Source organism: Corythoichthys intestinalis, chromosome 14 (assembly GCF_030265065.1).
Source record: "Corythoichthys intestinalis isolate RoL2023-P3 chromosome 14, ASM3026506v1, whole genome shotgun sequence".
NCBI lineage: Eukaryota > Metazoa > Chordata > Actinopteri > Syngnathiformes > Syngnathidae > Corythoichthys > Corythoichthys intestinalis.
Window position 1 is genome coordinate 51721782 of NC_080408.1, and position 20160 is coordinate 51741941.

General features: G+C 40.2%; 1 protein-coding gene across 3 annotated transcripts in view; it reads left to right on the top strand.

Annotated features, from left to right (window-relative positions):
• The window catches only part of acsl3b (acyl-CoA synthetase long chain family member 3b), a 49584-nt gene that overhangs the window by 23322 nt on the left and 6102 nt on the right, over positions 1-20160 (top strand). For 2 of the 3 annotated variants that reach the window (XM_057856637.1, XM_057856639.1), the window contains 6 exons: positions 5274-5412; positions 10659-10809; positions 14084-14207; positions 14303-14374; positions 14443-14582; positions 19919-20091. In XM_057856637.1, coding sequence (XP_057712620.1) covers positions 5274-5412; positions 10659-10809; positions 14084-14207; positions 14303-14374; positions 14443-14582; positions 19919-20091 — 799 coding nt within the window. The remainder of the gene's footprint in view (positions 1-5273; positions 5413-10658; positions 10810-14083; positions 14208-14302; positions 14375-14442; positions 14583-19918; positions 20092-20160) is intronic. The other variant, XM_057856638.1, reaches the window with a different exon arrangement.

A 20160-nucleotide genomic window follows, 5' to 3' on the forward strand; every position in this document is an offset into this window, starting at 1 on the left:
TGCATCCATAAGCAGCACATCGTGGCATTTTACTTCGCGAGTTAAGCCAGTAATACACAGTTGTTGTACACACGCTACACGATTGGAAAAATATCATCTACGTCATCACTCCGCGCCCGCAGAACATGGCGCCAACTATCGGTCAAAATATGCACTAAATATTATAAAATATTTCCATTGATTTAACATTTTATGTGTTTCTAACGACATATTTTAATACAAGAGAACAATTGTGACTTATTAGAGCCTACATGTCTTTAAAATCGAGGATCACTTTAAAGCTTTTCAGAAATACAGGGATCCCTCGTTTTTCGCGGTTAATGGGGACCAGAACCCGCCGCAATAAGTGAAAACCGCGAAGTAGCGCCACCTCATCAGCTGGGTGAATAGCAGACCTGGTAAGAACAAGTTTGCAAGGATAGTCGGGTATTAAATCCAATTATAAACACAATTACAATGTTATTTTTCTACAAGATTTTTATGTCATTGCTTTATTAATCATTAGGTGCTAGAGTTGTTAAGTATGGATAATAATGAAATAATAGTTTTAAGAAAACTGTGCTGTTGGTGGCTCAGTGACCATCTGATGTGGTTTGTTCTCAGATGAACAAGTTGAGGAAGGAAGTTTTGATGCAGACGTTGAAGGAAGAAAAGAGGCAGACTGACTGAGTCACAGCCAGAAAGTGTTGATGACAGTTTTGATTTCTATTCACTGTTGCCCCTCCCAATTAAAGTATGTCACAGTCGCAGCCAATTATTATCTAAAGCTGGTTAAAATTTAAGTTATGTTGTTTTAAGGTGTATTAAATACTTGTTCATGTGCCCCTTTTGATCTACGAGCATCCACCCCTCCACCGGTCTCTGCATGGCCCTGCTGAAACACAGTGTGGGTCGACAGAGCTCAATATTTTGTTGGGGTGTACAATACAGTGTACTGGAACATATTTCCTCCACACCCTTCTCACCTTTTTAACCCCTGACCCATTTTCATGCCTGATTTATTCATTACGACAGGACAAAATTACTGCATAATGGTCAAAACTGCCAACTTCTTCCTCTCCCGAACGGTATTTTATGCCACCGGAGTTAGTCCGGCCTTTGTCATTTTCCTGCTCCGGCTTCGGAGACTGAGGAAAGAGCGTAAACAAAACAGGAGGCGTGACAGCTAGCCGACATGCTAACTTGAACCAAGCAGCTTTTCCAAGTCTTATTTTCACCTTTCGAAAACAAAAAACATACAATACTACCCCGACTCGTGTCACACACGGCGGCAGGTTTGATTCTCTTCACCGATCGGCCAGCCCCTAGCAACAAGTAAATTAGGGCTCGTCTATTCTGCTGCGGCTCCGGCGGAATGAGGGGAGAGAGGGGAATTGACGCCGAAAATAGCGCATTCTCGGTGGACAAACCGGCCGACGTCTGAGCGGGGGGCTGCCCGAGCCCAAACCGACGATAGTGGTCTGTTAGCGGCCACACAAAGAGGACCGAGGAGGTGGAGGTGACCATGGTGTGTGACAAGCTGCTGGTCATCGGCCGAGTGGCCTTCTCGGTGGACAGGGAGCATTGTCACCCACAAAATGCAAGCCACCTCCTTATTAAAATGTGTGCCTTGATCCCAGTATTTGACATAATATAAAACACGTAGCTTAGTCACTTCCTCGTTGGTCCAATGGTCCCACAGATGTCGGACTTGTTTTGGCCCTAATCCGCAGTGAACAGGAACTTTTTGAAACCCAAAAAGGCGCACGAGCCTCTCCCTGGTGCAGCAACAAAAGCCTGCAACACATTGGGCTGGGTAGATGCGAAAAATAAACGAAATCATCCACAAAATCAGCTGAATCCGCAGCTGTTCTGCATGCTGTAGTATTGGCTGTATACTGAAGATGATTATCCTGCTAACGTTACATTTGCATTCTTCGTCAATCCAGGAAGTCACTTATTTTCATGGCGCGGGATTTAAAAAATTGAATAAATACATCAATCGCTTCCACACACATCCAAGTAGGCCATTTCATTCAGGAGCATAAAATACCGCGTGAAATATGAAATAAACATGATTTTTGCTGTCATAGGCACTTTAAAGTCATAGTATTGATACATAAAACAAAAGTCTCATTATAACCTAGGGTTAATTAATGTAGCTCTGAGCCGCTACATACATATACATGTATATATACATGTACCTTCGCTGGGAGCTACGACAAAGCATTAGTATAATTCTTCTATTGATTATAATTTTATGTAGATGAATCAAAATAATAAGGATTTCCTTATTCGTCTTCCAAAATTATACCTGGGTGACGGCGCTTCAGGTTCATTCACGATCACGGCCGACGTGCTGCCGTGGTATATAAGCTCGCCATTACAGAGACTGCACACGACAGCGTGCCCTCCTTTGTTTCATTGAAATAAGTCCATACTTTGGTCACTCTGGTGCACTTTTTTGGCTTTGTGCATATATATCTTTTTAACCTTTTATGATCCGTCGACGGGATGGTGTGCTAGTGGACGCATTTACATCATCGATGACGTTGACTACGTTGACTAGTCGGGACAGCTCTACTCGAGTAATTTGATTAGAAAAAAGCTTCGAATGACATTTTTCTGCTTTGAGTATTTGTTTAATTGTTTATTTGGGGATGGCGTGGCTCAGTGGTGGAGTAGATTTCCCAAACCCAGAGGTTGTGGGTTCGATTCTCTGCCCTGATGAACTTGCCTAAGTATCCTTGAGCAAGATACTGAACCCCACATTGCTCCTGGTGCTGCATCACTAGTAGGTAGATGGCAATGTAGTATGAAGCGCTTTGAGCGCCTTGAAAGGTGGAAAAGTATATGCAATACAAGTATAACACCATTTACCATTTAATCACCGTGGTGTTAATAATGTTTTGTTTTGAAAGTGTTTGCTTTTAATTTTATTGATTTGCGTGGATACACTGCCCTCTAGTGGCAACAGTGAATATGACATAGCTCATTTAACATGGCTGAATCCAGCCGCTCCCTGTTAAGACCAACATAGGGTAATATGTTTTTTATGCATTCGTAATTTAGTTTACAGGTATATTTAGCTGTTTTTTGTGGGAACATATGTTTGAACAATTTGTTAAGAGTATTGTTACAAAAAAAAAGAAAAGAAAAAAAAGCATTTCATCGCATTTAAGCTAGCGGACTTTTGCTATGCAAGTTAACCAATTGTTCTTTTTTTTACTTAGAGCCTCATTTTTTATTTTTTAAATTTTTTTTTAAAAATTCTGTTTGAAGCGAAGCTCAGGTATTTTAACTTATTTTTAAATGAAAGTGCAATCCTGCATAGTTTGAAAAAACACTCGGGTAATTTTATGTTTGCATTTAATGCTCTTTTGAAAGTGCAGTCTTACCTTACCTTTGTTTTACATCTCGTAAAATGTATTCTGAAACGCATTAAATGTTCCTAATCCAATTATTTCGAACTATTAGTTGATAGATTAATCGACTACTAAACCAATCGATAGCTGCAGCCCTGCTATTATACAGTTGTGGTCAAAAGTTTACATACACTTGTGAAGAACATAATGTCATGGCGCTCTTGAGTTTCCAGTTATTTCTACAACTCTGATTTTTCTCTGATAGAGTGATTGGAACAGATACTTCTTTGTCACAAAAAACTTTCATGAAGTTTGGTTTTTTTATGACTTTATTATGGGTTAACAGAAAAAGTGATCAAATCTGCTGGGTCAAAAATATACATACAGCAACACGAATTAGCAATTTTGGTGACTTAGAAAGTTGTGTCAGTGAAATGAGCTTCATAGCATGGCCTCTTAACTTCTTGTGAGTGATTATGAGTGGTGCGCCGGTGACTTCTCTGAGGCCATTTAAATAGGGCTCATTGGATGCAAATGCCCACAAACGCTACAATGGGAAAGTCAAAGGAGCTCAGCATGGATCTGAAAAAGCGAATCATTGACTTGAACAAGTCAGGAAAGGCACTTGGAGCCATTTCATTGCAGCTGCAGGTCCCAAGAGCAACAGTGCAAACAATTGTTTGTAAGTATAAAGTGCACGGCACTGTTTTGTTACTGCCACGATCGGCAAGAAAACGCAAACTATCACCTGCTGCTGAGAGAAAATTGGTCAGGAGGGTGAAGATTCAACCGAGAATCACCAAAAAGCAGATCTGCCAAGAATTAGAAGCTGCTGGAACACAGGTGTCAGTGTCCACAGTCAAACGTGTTTTGCATCTCCATGGACTGAGAGGCTGCCGTGCAAGGAGGAAGCCCTTGCTCCAAAAGAGGCACCTTAAGGCTCGACTGAAGTTTGCTGCTGATCACATGGACAAAGATAAGACCTTCTGGAGGAAAGTTCTGTGGTCAGACGAAACAAAAATCGAGCTGTTTGGCCACAAGGCCCAGCAATATGTTTGGAGGACAAAAGGTGAGGCCTTTAACCCCAAGTACACCATGCCTACCGTCAAGCACGGTGGTGGTAGTATTATGCTGTGGGGCTGTTTTGCTGCCAATGGAACTGGTGCTTTACAGAGAGTAAATGGGATAACGAAGAAGGAGGATTACCTTCAAATTCTTCAAGATAACCTAAAGTCATCAGCCTGAAGATTGGGTCTTGGGCGCAGTTGGGTGTTCCAACAGGACAATGACCCCAAACACACATCAAAAGTGGTAATGGAAAGGCTAAATCAGGCTAGAATTAGTCCTGACTTAAATCCCATTGAGAACTTGTGGACAATGCTGAAGAAACAAGTCCATGTCAGAAAGCCATCAAATTTAACTGAAATGCACCAATTCTGTCAAGAGAAGTGGTCAAAGATTCAACCACAAGCTTGCCAGAAGCTTGTGGATGGCTACCAAAAGCGCCTAATTGAAGTGAAAATGTCCAAGGGACATGTGACCAAATATTAGCGCTGCTGTATGTATATTTTTGACCCAGCAGATTTGATCACTTTTTTCTGTTCACCCATAATAAAGTCATAAAAGAACCAAACTTCATGAATGTTTTTTGTGACAAAGAAGTATCTGTTCCAATCACTCTATCAGAGAAAAATCAGAGTTGTAGAAATAACTGGAAACACAAGAGAGCCATGACATTATGTTCTTCACAAGTGTATGTAAACTTTTGACCACAACTCTATATTATCATCCTTTTTCTAAAGTTTGTTTTGTAGTATTTCACTAAAATGACACATCTAAGTAAATGTGAGAACTTTGTGCAGGTTGCATATACAATAATAATTAAATGAAACCAATTCATTTTTCTTATCACTTTGTTCCTCCCACCAGGCCATACTGTGTGATGTTCCGAGTCTGAAGTTCGTCATTGTAGTCGACAAGAAGCTCTCGAGCTGGCAGGACATCCCCAGAGGCATCACTGTCCACAGCATGGCTGCTGTTAAAGAAATGGGATCCAGACCTGAAAGCTGTGAGTTTTGTGCAACTGCAAAGCCAACCCCCTAATAATTGTGTAATTGGAATGATGCAGCTCACCAAAAGAAATTGTCACAATATCGAGTTAAGGTAAACCCCAACCAAATCTTCAAGGCAGTTTTTTTTTTTTTTTTTTTTTTTAAATTTACAATGGTACTTCGACATGCGATCCTTTTGACACCCGACATAAAATTTGACTCATCTTTTATCTCGACATATGACAATATGCTCAAAATATGACGATTCATGACAGCGTTGCAATTTCACTTTTGCCGCGAGACGGACGCAAGGCCTGATTTTCTTGCGAGAGAAATAAACATGGGTCCCAAGAAGTTTAGTGACAGTGGGGGGGGGGGACTGTGACGCTTACCATTGAAATTAAGAAGCAAATGATAGAAAAATATGAGCGTGGTGTATGTGTGTGGGCGGGGTGCGTGTGCGTGTGCGTGTGCGTGTGCGTGTGTGTGTGTGTGTGTGTGTGTGAGTAAACTGGCTCAACAATATGGCCGGTAAGGTTAAGGTGACAATAAATACTTTATTTTCGGTTTATTATTATTATTTTTGTCAGGTTTTTAAATCATTTATTTCAGATGTTGTGCACCACAACATGGCTACTGTCCACCATAGCCGACGCTAACAACAACATGAAAAACAGTAAAAACCTCCTACTCTACCGCACCTCCCTCTCGTTCAGGAACAGCATGCAAAACAACAGCCACATTAGAACCCGATTCGTTACAATATTATATATATATATTATAATTAGGGCTGTCAAACGATTAAAATTTTTAATCAAGTTAATTACAGCTCAAAAATTAATTAATCGTAATTAATCGCAATTCTAACCATTTATAAAATATGCCATATTTTTCTGTAAATTATATATATATTCTGTAAAGTAAATTGTTGGAATGGAAAGATAAGACACAAGATGGATATATACATTCAACATACGGTACATAAGGACTGTAGTGGGCATTTCACTCTACTGTCATTTAAATCTGTCTATGCTGTCCTCACTCCGAAGCGTCTACTTTTTCCAAAGCTAGACAGCTAGTGAACGATGCCATAATAATCAGACTTATTTCTTTTTCATCTGATTTATTAATAAAATGGCCTCAAACCATTGTCCTCTTTAGACCGTCTTAAAACTACCAAAAAAAAGTACAAAAGCATTGCATTAGCAACAACGTTAGCTTAGCACGCTATACAGGTTCACAAAACATAAACAAAAAACGTCTCATACAAAAAATATAACATTTCCCTTACTAACATAATATGTGCATTATTTACAACAACCATACTTACGGACAAATCTTGTCCAAGGATCATATAAGCACAACATTACAACGTAGGCGTCAGCCCGAGACGTCCTGCAGCCATATTGAACTGGCAAGACAACAATAAACCATGTTGCAACGCGACCACAAGAGTTCGCTGTTAGACAGCACAAAAAGCCTTGCTGTAAAACTTACCAAAAGGCAGAATACTGTCTGAGCGAGACATGTGCGTTAATTGCGTCAAATTTTTTAACGTGATTAATTTTAAAAAAAATAATTACCGCGCGTTAACGCTATAATTTTGACAGCCCTAATTTTAATACAAAATTAGGGGTCGAGCACAGAGTGTTGCGAGAACCCTAGTTTAATACCAATTCTCATGGCAAATTCGGAGTCCTTAACATGCTTGAACACTCATACGTACATGGGGATTGACGTATATTTCAGTAATTTTGTGACCTTGGGGAAAATCGTAACAAAATAGCTCAACATCTACCCCTTGAATTTATTCAAAAGGCCTCTCCTATTAGGTGTTTTTCAACATAGAGCAATGAAAATTAGGAAGTTGATACCTTATGCAAAACTGCACCAAAAAGTCTCTTGGACCCATATCCCAAACCCAACAAGAAATCGGGTATTTTGGATTGAATGTGGAAAAATATATGATAGTCGATTTACAAGCGAGCACATTTGAGAAATTGGCGCCTAGGGTCTTCCTCAAAATTGTTGAGACTGTTAATGAGACATGGATTTTCATTCGTGGACCTGACCTGGGTGGAATGCTAAAGTCGGCCTTTTTTTTGGCAACATGCCAAATTGAGTAAATGACTGATAACACGCTGATACCAGGTTCTGTCTTTTTCATATACTGTATTGCATGTATGAGAGGTATCCCAGCCTGAACAAGACTGCATCAAAATATTACTCATTAGGCCTGGCACCCCCTGCTGGGAACAGGAAACTCCCTTTTTTACTATACAGGCTCCCCCTCAAACCTGCATCAGGGGAGCCGTGTGTTCAGGTGCCTGATGAAAAATGTTAAGATTTCGTTGAAGCACCATTTTGTCTCATTACAATTTTTGAACAGTCATATCTGCACCAAACTTCCTCATGCTTGTTGAGAGTCGTACCCTGAGGGGTCCTGTTGGGGTCATTTGTATCAACCCTACAGCGCCAACTAGTGGCAACAGAAAGTCACTTATTTTACTTAGACATGTCCAGTTCCTTTCAGGTTAGTCAGTGTAGTTACAAGGATATTGTGATATTACACTTTAAAGCAGTAATGTGAAGTAATTTCTTCATATGCCCAATAGGGTCACAAGTAAAGTAATTAAACATTGTCCAACAAATAAAGCATGAAAAAATAATTTCTATGTTGTATATTTGACAAAATAATCGCGTTTCCGAAGTTCGAGCCTGAAAGGGGACGAACCCGGAAGTGATACGTCACACCGGGAACGCGATGGCACCTCCATACATACGGCCGCCATACAAAGCCCTCCAAACAATGATTCAAACAGCGATATAAGCGATAGATCAAGCGCAAGGGAGGAGATCCAAGTTTTTGAAGAGTTGGAGGAAGAAGAGGAGATTGGAATTTTATGTTATTAGCCAGACGCTAATCAGGATGCAAACAATGTGCCTAGACTTCCTGACAAGGAATGGATACAAGACCCATCGAGATTACAACATTAGTAAGATATAGGCTGTTATTATTTTCATGATTTGAAGATGCAGGCATTTGCACATAATTTTATGTTTTTGTCTATCTGATGACATTGTTAAAAAAAATAATAATCAGACTTCATGTTAATTTTGGCAGATCCGGCAGCTCTCGTGCATATAAAATAATGATATAAAAACGTTGGGGGGAAAGAAGGAGATGAGTCGTTGTTATATCTTGACCGAGAACCCACACGACACCTTTATTGGCTTTAACAACTTTACTCAACGTCTTGCCAAGTGACTCTGAACAACAACTTTTCTCTCTTTTAGTGAAGGAGTGAGGCACAAACAATAACACATCTAAATGACATGCGTACACTCTACTGGTGAACTCCCGTATTACAACTAAATAATATCCACTATATCACAGTCGCCGATGGCTTTCTCCACTTTATTGTGGCAACAATAAGAAAACAAAGTGGCGTCTAATGGCGTGAGGAAATGTAGTTTTTTCACACAAGCGAACAGATTACAAAGCACCACTTCAGTGTTGTCCTGAGACTACATTTCCCATGATTCACTGCGTGACCTGCGCGCTCGCTGATACGCTGCGAGACATTAAAACCAACACGCTTAAAAGCAACACTTGTCACCTGTCAGCGGCTCTCGCGAAGCGGCGAAACACAAACTAAAAGGCTATCAAGCGATCACCGTGAAAGAAACGACGAACCGTACAAATGGAATGCAATGCTTGAAGCATGAAGGCGGAAATACATAATATAAAAACAAATAAATGTGCAAAAACTCACCGGCGGTGTGTGTCTCTTACTGCAACGTGACCGTGAGTTACCCTTTCCCGATTGACAGTGGATTAATCCTTTCGGACAAGATCGTATATGACGCACAATTTAAACACGCTTAACCTAGCGAACTCAACAACAACTATGATCGGGGATAGCCTCGGCTAACGTCGCTAGCTTATACTGTTCATTCCACAACAGTTGGCAGCTCTGCTTTGACAAAGTCATCAGTCATCTATCCAAAAATCACACTTACTTTTTGGCAAATCCTTGATCATAAGCAGACCGGTTAAGGAAGCAGGCATCTTCGAAGTGTTTGCAGCAGAGAACACTACTCAATGATGGCATGGAATTCATTCGCTTCGTGCGAACGAAAGATTCCATTTACATGCCCTGCTATCCTTTGGCCACTCATACAACTTTTCGTTTAAGTGAGAACAAAACATCGCCACACACCGCCGTGGCATTTTACTGAGAAGCAATGCAACAAACAATACTGTTCTATGGCGGACTTCCCTCGCACTTCCCGGTGTGACGTAATTTCCGAAGATTTCTGAAGATTGCCGAAGAAAAGCATTTTCGTTGTCAAGGGCATTGCTATGGGTTAAATAAAGAATCTGGAAGGGTTGCGTTAAAAAAAAAAAAAAGAAAATATGCTTATAATTGTTTAGCCATTGATATTATTCAAAAACATGGTTGGCCAACCTTAGTTCACATTTCCCCTTTAAGGCCCATGTCCACATATCTCTGTCTACTGCCATGACGACCCTTTGTTCACCATTGAAAGGAAGTAGATTTCAGGGACGTAAGGAGTTTATATAGCCACCAAATTTGGCACACTTGGTCGAATTGGCCCAATTAGATGACTATTTTGGTTTTGAATAAGCGTGGCTACACAGCTCAGTAGCGCCCCCTTTTTTGTAGGACCCTCTACAATGGGGTTTTTTTTCCACCTAAGTGTGTGAATGTATTTCTCATCTCAGGATAGGCCCACGACACAAAAGAGGTTCCACACAAAAAAAAATGAGTTTCAAGTACATGTTAGTTTCTCATGAGATGATGGGAGGGGGACAATCTGCAACCACCCTGAGCTACGAGCCGTCTGAGTTGCGCCAACCTGCGAGAGCCTGTTCAGTCCTGCTTGCAGGCCTAGTTAATATTATTATTCCGATTCGTATTTATATTGTATTTGTTTTCCTATGTGTAATTGCTGTTTTTAATTATACTAGCAGTATTTATTGAGGAATTAGCCTCGGTTTTTTGGCTGTGGAGGGAATTAATCGAATTATAAAGTATTTTTATGGGAAAATCCTGCTCGACATACGACCATTTTGACTTACAAACCAGGTCCTGGAAGGAATTGAATTCGTACTTATAGGTACCACCATGCTTGAATAAGAAAACATGAACAAAATGGCTTCCTAGCACTCACTAACACATACTGCGGTCAGCTTCTCATTCAACCCACAAATGCCTTCTTATCTATGTGTGCACAGTAGTGACAGGCCGCAGGCAGCCACAGTCGTCGGACATCGCCGTCATCATGTACACCAGCGGCTCTACTGGCATCCCCAAGGGTGTCATGATCTCCCATGGCAACATCATCGCTGGCATCACTGGGATGGCAGAACGAATCCCCAACCTCAAGTATGCTAATATCCAACTGACTGTGAGGTCTCCAAGACTTCCTTGCTGTAATTACATTCGTCTAATGCACTGCGTGTCAGCAATAAATGGCCTTAGATAATGACTGAGAGTTACCTGCGGCCATTAATGTGCTACTGTAACTCAACGCACTACTGTACAGTATGTGGACATACTGTAAATATTGAGACTTGTACTGGAAATGAAATTAGATCGTTGCTGCTAAAACAGGAAGACTTTCCAAAGATTTGAAAGCTATCTTTAGATAGAAGGTAAAGTTCGGCAAATTCAGTTTTATTTTTTGGGATTATTTATTTATTATTTTTATTTCAGAACATTTTTTTTTATATATATAACATTAGCCCCATTATCCACGAAGCTTGTCATTTGTTTTTCTTTTTTTTTATTTACCCGATACCAGTTTTTTTCTTTGATTTTCCACTGTACAAATCACAGAATCACAATATATATATATTAAAAAAAAAATATTGCGAGTGTAATTTGTCTACAAAATACATGGGTCGTTTTTTTTTTTTTTTAATAGGGTGTCCCCAGTTATAAATGAAGCTATATTTTAACTAAAGTTGGACAAATACTCATTCAACATATATTTTTGTCTATCATCAATTGCTGTCTATTATAAATTCATATCAGTTGCTTCAGATTCATTTTCCTTAAACTATTGAACAAAATCGAATAAGGACGAGGCAGACTGTAATGAATCCGTTTTATTCGTCAAACAGTTGTTCATCAATACAATCAAAATCCAATTTCAAAGCACATTCTCATGTATGACAATTTACAGTTTGAACGGGAGTTTGTGTTGAAAGGAGACTAAGCCAGTGGGGGGCCAACTATTCCACAAAGGGCCGCAGTTGGTGCGGTTTTTGTTCCAGCCCAATAAAAGGACACCTTTTTACCAATCTGGTGTTTTACAAGTGCAATCAGTTAATTGCAATCAGGTTCTTCTCGTTTCTGCTGAAACATCATTGGTTAAAATGTCTGTGCTGGATCAGTTGGAACAAAGACCGGGACCCACTGTGACCCTCGAGGACCGGTTTGCCCACCCCTGCTCTTAGCTGTTATATGAACAGGTTTATGTGTGTGTTTTCTTTATAGAAAGAAATGAGACAACTTTACGATCTAACAATAACTCAAGTGCTAATATGCTTCTCTAAAACACAAGACAAATGGACACTTAAGACACTGATTAGCATAATCACTAACTAGCTTAGTGCTCCATGCAAAGTAGTAACATCTCATCAACAAATAATACAAACAATTAGGCTCGAGCGTTTATGTCACAGCAGCACGGGATCGTGCGAGATTTGCGACAACGCAGCCATTTCGGAAGCACGTCTGCATCACAGGACATTTAAACTTAACGGCAAATACAATTCAACTACGAGTGCCAAAGATGGAAAAATGTAGGGAAAACTTGCCAGTTCGATACGGAGACAAACTTGTTACCACGGCGAAGGACAGATATGTGAGCAATTTTAAGGATGTGAACAATGTTGACCCTCACGAGCAAGCCGAACACAAATGGAATAAAGATGTCGACTAGCTTCCACCACTACGCGAAATGGACATCATGCTGTATTTAGTGTTTGGTGTATGTTACTACACTCATCAGTGATTCCGAAACTACAAATCGCTACAAAGCTACGAACAGTTTTGCTGCAGATGGGTGCAGGATCTGCACATTATGACCATAGCAAACGGCAACACCATCTTTCTAGCAAAGGTAGGCAATGTGTGTTTACATTAGTCTGTGACCACGGATGTACAAATTTTTTGTAGCCTTGTACAAATTGTGTACAAATTCTTTGCCACTCTCTCACGTCAAAATATTACAGCTTTTTCATTTAGCAACGACAGGAATTATGTCTTATGAGGACAATGCACATGTCTGCATGCTAGTTGTTTAGCTGTAGCTATAGCTAACAACAGGCCGACTTAGGGCATAAAGTTACTGAAATTTGCGTAAACAAACGAAATTAACTTACCGGAGTGGAAGTGCATAGAGCAAACTCTGTGTGTAACTGGAGAATCAAACGTTATGCCCTTCCTTCTGATCGAGGCCACCCATGCCATTCTTTGACGTTTGGTAAGTTCAGATATGACCTTTCCCTCGCCTTTTCTCCATGTAGGGATCCGGAAGAAACTCAATGGTGTTCCGTCGAGCTGTACATTCTCCTTTCTATTCGATCGGTTGTTGCAATTCTTTACCGCACAATAATTTCCAACCATTTTTAAAGAGCAACCTGTGTTGAAATGCCTCACTGTTTATGTTTCTCGCTTCCAAAATGGCGATAGCGGCGGAAACCTCGCGAGTGCCACGCCATACGCTCGAGCCTAATACAATTGGCTTCAGTTACGCACCTCTGACAGAGGCACACTGGATCTAAAAACACAATCCCACACTCGACACTTTTAATATTACTGTACCGATTCAGCAACCCAACCTGAGTTTAGCAGTGAACTCTCTCTTGCTCTAATCACTGGCGCGCACGCAACCTCACACTACTCACAAACAAGGACCCAAACGAAACTAGCAATTAAAGGTCGACTGATACTGGTGTGTGGCCACATCTGATGTTGTTCACAGTGGTCTGCACTGTGCTCAGACGCATGAAAAATTAGAGGGAAAATTGCTCAAGAATGTCCCTAATATTCAATGTTGCTTTAGCCTTTTAAGGTATGTACTGAATGATCATTACACTCTAAATGTAACTCTTAGCGTAGCATTCGCGTTAGCATTAGCTTTAGCATGGCAAGCATCTTCTTAAACTCTCTAACTTGCTTACGTCTTGTGATTTCCTGGTGGCTGTAATTATTTGAAAATAATGTACTGTTCTTGCTGAGTGTGTACAGTCATGAAAAGAAGTGCTGCGTTGGTTTGGTGGCACTAGATCAAACTAATCCTTTAAATCTCAGGTCATTATTGTAAATTTGAAGCTGTTTAAGCAATTAAAAAAAAAAAAAAAAAAAAAAAACACCTTTCGTAATCTGGGTGCATAAAAAAAAAAATATCAGCCGCAAATATCAGCTTACAAAATCGGTTTTGGATATTTGCTATCGGCTGAACTTTTTTTTTTTTTTTTTTTTTAATATTTGTATTGACATCGGCATTTGAAAAACCCATATCGTTCGACCTCTACTAACGATGAATTAAATCGTCTATTAAAGTGAAGGCCACTATGTGCGGCGATACTATAGTGAGTCATATTCTGTGCGTATTAATGTAACTAAGCGGTGTTGTTTGTGTTGACAGTGAAACGGACACGTACATTGGCTACCTGCCGTTGGCCCACGTTTTAGAGCTCAGTGCAGAGCTGGTATGCATCTCGCACGGCTGTCGCATTGGCTATTCCTCTCCGCAGACTCTTGCTGACCAAGTCAGTGTAAAAACACATGCTGGCAAACACAAATTTTAGACACCTGAAAACATTTTGACCAAGAATTAATGCTAAATGTTGTTTTATTGTTGCAGTCTACCAAAATCAAAAAGGGCAGTAAAGGAGACACCAGCATGTTGAGACCCACACTCATGGCCGCTGTACCGGTGAGTCAAAAGCAAAATGCATTTTCAACTTCTTGAGTGAGAACTGATGAACTCTCTCTGTCACACAGGAAATAATGGACCGTATTTATAAAAACGTGATGACAAAAGTGGAGGGCATGAGCAAATTGCAGAAGACGCTCTTTGTGCTTGCGTACAACTACAAGATGGAGCAGATATCCAAAGGCTACAGCACGCCTCTTTGTGACAGGTGACGCACGTTCGACATAATAACTGTTCAGAAAATGATGTTGCGGCAGTTTGGATCTCAAAATATAACAAGCTGTAGTTCCTTTTATCCACATTGCACTTATTGCCAGGATTAGTGTAAGGGGTGGGAACCTCTGAGTACCTCATAATACAAAATGATTTGTGATACATGGCTCACAATAACAATGATATTAATAATAACAAGCTCTTTTCATCCTTCTGCTGTGAATTGGAGTGAGTTTATCATTAGTAGACGTCTAATCCAATTGAACTGGGAGGGTGTTGCTGCCATACCTCACACTTCAAACAGATTGGACGTCTTTGGCTGTGAGTGGCATCCAATGACAGGCAATGAGTAAATTTTGGGGCATTCTACATCATTTCCTATTGATTTAGGGTTACTGAAATGGAAGTGACTCAAGAACAATGTTCCCTCTAAACTGCGTTCGTACACAATTGCGCACTGCTTGCACATACTTTGCGCACGAGAAAATCTATTCAGCGCGCAAAATAAAATTCAACAGAAACGCATTGTATCGTCACTAGGACTACTGTCTGCGCCGCATTGATGTGTCAGAGCGACACCCTGTTAATGCGTTCGATACGGCAAAGCGTCACTCCCATGAGTGGGTTACTACAACAGGATTGTATATAGTTGTTATGTGCATGACCTGGGTGGGTACAGAGAAAAATAACGAGTAAGAGGTCAGCTAGACTCCTGTGTTGATTTACTGGAGCAACATTTCGCAGCCAATGTTTGCAAGCGTTACAGTATTAATATCTAATTTTAGAACTGATATAATTTACCGTATTTTTCGGACTATAAGTCGCACTGGAGTATAAGTCGCACCAGCCATAAAATGCCCAACGAAGAGGAAAAAAACATACAGTGGGGAGAACAAGTATTGTCCCATTGGCAGTGTATCAAATACTTGTTCTCCCCACTGTATATAAGTCACATTTTTGGGGGAAATTTATTTGATAGAATCCAACACATGCAACAGATGTTTAATCTTGAAAGGCAATTAAAATTAAAATACAGTAGAGAGAAATATGCTGAATAAGTGTACAGTATGATAATGTTATATGATGCATGAACAACGAAATGCGAATGTGGCCGGTATGTTAACGTAACATAGCTATTAAGAGTTAGTCAGATAACTATAGCATAAAGAACATGCTAACAAGTTTACCAAATCATCAGTGTCACTCCAAAACACCAAAATGACATGTAAAATTATATAATAATGTGTTAATAATTTCACACATAAGTCGCTCCAGAGTATAAGTCTCACCCCCAGCCAAACTATGAAAAAAAAAAACTGCGACCTATAGTCTGTATACTGCTAACTAATATTGTAGTTACACCACCAAAATTGTTTTCGGTACAATTTTGCAACATAACTCAATAAGTAACAGGTGTCTAGCCAATAATATGATTCACTTCACTTACGCTATGCAGGCAATCATAGCATTGACAGTATTGCGCATATGTGTCCTGCCTATACCAAGTTAGCTAGCTAACAACAGTGCAGCTGAGTTAGGAGACGCAAATGGCAACACCTTATAATGGCGAAAGGAATTCGCAGCAATACGACACTCATCAAGCCAAAGTATACGGAGCCCCTAAAGGGAGATCGACAAAAATAAATCAATTTAAACCATCTGGTGTGCACAAGAAGGTTTAAATGTATTTTATTTCTGTCGATCTCCCTTTAGGGGCTCAGTAAACGTAAAAAAGAAATGCAGTTCTTTTAAGATGGAATGGCTGTCGAAGCACGTGCAAATAGAAGAACAAGCAGTGAAACTGAATGACATTTTTTCTTTGTTTTGTTGTTGTTGTTTTTTCTTTTTTTTTATTTGTCCTGTATAACTGATTAGACACGGAGAATAGGAATATTGAGTGTCCTTATCGTCTGACCATTTTTAATGTGGGAGTTTGACATGCTCCCAGTGTGTTTGTTCATTATGTTTTATTTATTAATTCACACATGCCACAACTGGACCTTACCCAGGCCAAAGCAGAGGACTCTTGCTATGGTTAAAGCGGGACTCTCACATATAACATAGTACAGACCTCATGAACAACAAGATTTTTGTCTTTTTCATTTTAAGTGGGCCAAATCAATTACAGTGTTTTCCAATTTCTGAAGTGCATTGGAGTGTATGGCGCATGAATGAATGGCTTATTTTAAAACTTTTTTCAAATATAGGGTGCACCACATTATTAGGCACAGTGGTAGTTGTAGTGGTTGCTTAATGCATCCACAAGATGGAGCTGCGTTAAATGGAATTTATAGGGAATGTCATGATTAACCAATATTAATCCATATATGAGGCGCCTCATATTATAGGGTGCACTGTCGGCTTTTAAGAAAATTGAAAGCTTTTAGGTGCGCTTAATAGTGCAGAAAATGCGGTATATTAAAGGTAAATTAATGAAAATTGCTGGTGTAATTTCATTCTTTTTATAAGCCATGTAACTTGCTATGATCCAAGTTTTGAACAGGTGTGATGCTGGTATGTGGCCACAGCGTACACATCTGATGTTGCTCACAGTGGTCCGCAGTGTGCTCAGGGAGCTTATGTGTCTGCTCAGACACATGAACAATTAGAGGGAACATTTCATTTGGGGACATTCTTGAGCATAGGAAGTGATTCAAAATCAACAGGTAGTAACTAGCAGTGCAACGGTTTGGGCTTCTAAGCCGAACCGTATGGTTCGCCCTGTACGGTTCAATACGCCTTTCTGAACCGCGCCTTTTCGGTTTTGCAATTAATTTATTCCGAACGCTTGTGGAATGAATTGGTCGAGCTCTGTGTGCTGTGTGAAGCACAGCTGTGGAGAAATTCCCGCCCCGCAAGTAAATGGCCGATCGCTGTCAAGCATCTGTGTAATAGAAGCCGAGTAATGCCCTCTCTCTCTTACGAGCGAAGTAAAAGTGAAACAAAAAAGAAAACAAAAAGCTATGGCGAGCGGAGAAGTGGAGAGACCGAATTTGGAGGAAGCACTGGCTTCTTTCAAATCTGCAGTGTGGCAACATTTTGGTTTCCCCGTGGACTACAATGCGTAGGGAGAGAAAATATTGGAAAAAAAAAATAAAACAATTTGCAAGCATTGCTCAGCGCTTGTTCCTTATGCTCATGGCAACACTTGTAACATGAGTCCGGCACCTTAGCTGGCATCACCTACAGATATCACTTTCTCAGAGCAAGACAACCCCGAAGATGAAACCAGTGAAAACACACAGTGGGCTTCGTTAATTTATTTGCAACGCTTGACCCGGATTACATTGTTCTCTCGCGGACATACTGTACGTATTTCTCCAACAACGTAATCCCCGACATTTATGAAATGGCACGCAAAGCCATCGAAGATGATTTCGCTAAAACACATAGTTTCGCCCTGACCAATGATAGTTAGACGTCCCATGCTACAGAGTGCTACTACCTGTGACGGTCCACTATAATTCGTACTTGTCAAGTTGTACGGTCTCGGCGTAATTTGTACAAGTGAGCACTGATTTTTAAATGTGTACGCCGTATGTTACGTTGAAAATCTGTACGTGTTTCGTGCATTACGTTTTTTTCCTCCGTTCGGATTTTGTCACCGTTTCGGCAACGAGACAGTGTGCGTTCATACGCTGGTTGAATGACGCGAGAAAAGTCACAGACACTGAGAGGGAAGAGTGTTTGTTGTGACGCTGTAGCAAATGAGATGCTAGGCTAGGTGGCTCCAATATGTCCTGACTGTAGCCAACTAGATATTTCATGCATATAGAACTACATGGTAAATGACAGACTCTAAAGCGTTGGTAAACAGCCGCCATTTTAAAGCAGTAAACTTCTCAGAAAGGCTCTGTTGTAGTGAAGCTTCCTAGCGAACCTAAGTAACTTTTTATCTAAAATACTCCTAAATCGGCAAAATCTTGACTTGAGTCTATCTTTAAAAGATGAAACAGTTTTAAAATTTTCACATGTCCAAAGTAGACAGAAGGGAACTAATGCAAAAACGGGAGCAATTTTATCAACTTTAACGGTTGAGTCACAACATTAAATGACCTCCAAATATCGCAAAGGTTACTATGTTTTTGTTTTTGTTTTGTTTTGTTTTGTTTTGTTTTTTGAAAAAAAAAAAACATGAAAGGTAACACCAGTTACTTTGCCAAGTAACTTTTTTACTACTGTATGTGTATTTCAGTAGTCAGTCACTACACTAGCCAAAGAGCTAAGAGGCATTTTAACAGTCGAAAATGTTTACATTTTATGTGTTTATGTGATTTTCTTAAAAGCAAAATAAAGGCTTTTATTTATTTATTTATTTATTTATTTATTTTTATTATGCAAAACGCAAACCGAACCGAAACCGTGATCCCAAAACCGAGGTTCAAACCGAACCATCGGCTAACTGATCGTTGCACCCCTAGTAGTAACCTGTAAATACCCTAAAGTGAATAGGAAGTGACCTGTAAATGCCCACAAAACACTGGCTGTGAATGCTCTGGTTTCAGTGCCATTAGCGTAGCAACTAGCGCCGTCAATGGCAGCAGTGAGCTAACGTAGACACTCTTCTTACAGAAGTTTTTGTTAGCAACCTGTTGGTTCCTTTTTATTTTTAAACAGTGACACCTTTTTAAAATGCTATACCTATTTTTGGTGGGAGCATAGATAATCTTTTTGGTAGGGATGTCCCGATCGCATATTTTTACACCCGAGACTGTGTCCGATCCGATACCAAAAGTTTTTTTTTTTTTTTTTTTTTTGGTATATAACATATGTGAAACAAACGTTTCACATATGTTACTGTCCCACTGTGCCACCTTCATAATGTGAATTATTTTGAAACAAGAATAACGTAGAAAAATGCTTCTCTTTATTTAATGCTTCATTGAGTGAATCCACTCAAATCCTCTCACGCTTGGACGATCACACTGCTGAGAACAGCCTCTCGCTTACACACACACGTTGCCACAGCACACTTATGCAAGTTTAACGATGATCGACACATTTGTGCCTTTGTTTGTAGCACCGCTATGCCAATCTGGCAAGATCAAAGCTTCAAACCTGTCAGTCATCGTTAACTTTAAGTACCACACGCAAGCTGGACAGTTTGCCCGCACTGCTTTGCAGGAGGGCGGATGAGAGACCGTTTGGCCCGATTTCTAATCACATGATTAACTCGTGACGTCACGTTATATCACTTTTTCGATATATTGTCACACCCCTAATCCTGAATTTAAATTTTTAATATCCTTTGAAAATCACTGTTCCGATAGCTGATTGCTCTTGCAGACTGACTTTCTAAATCTCTCGTCACATTTATCCTGTTTTTTCTAGTCTGGTGTTCAAGCGGGTCCGAGCGCTGCTGGGGGGTAACACACGGGTGCTGCTGTCAGGTGGTGCTCCACTGTCAGCTGCCACGCAGCGCTTCATGAACATATGCCTGTGCTGCCCAGTGGGGCAAGGCTACGGACTGACCGAGACCTGTGGAGCCGGCACCATCAGTGAGGGTAATTACAAAAATGCTGTTCATTTTTACTCATGGCAAACTCCAACTATACACTGTTTACATTGATATT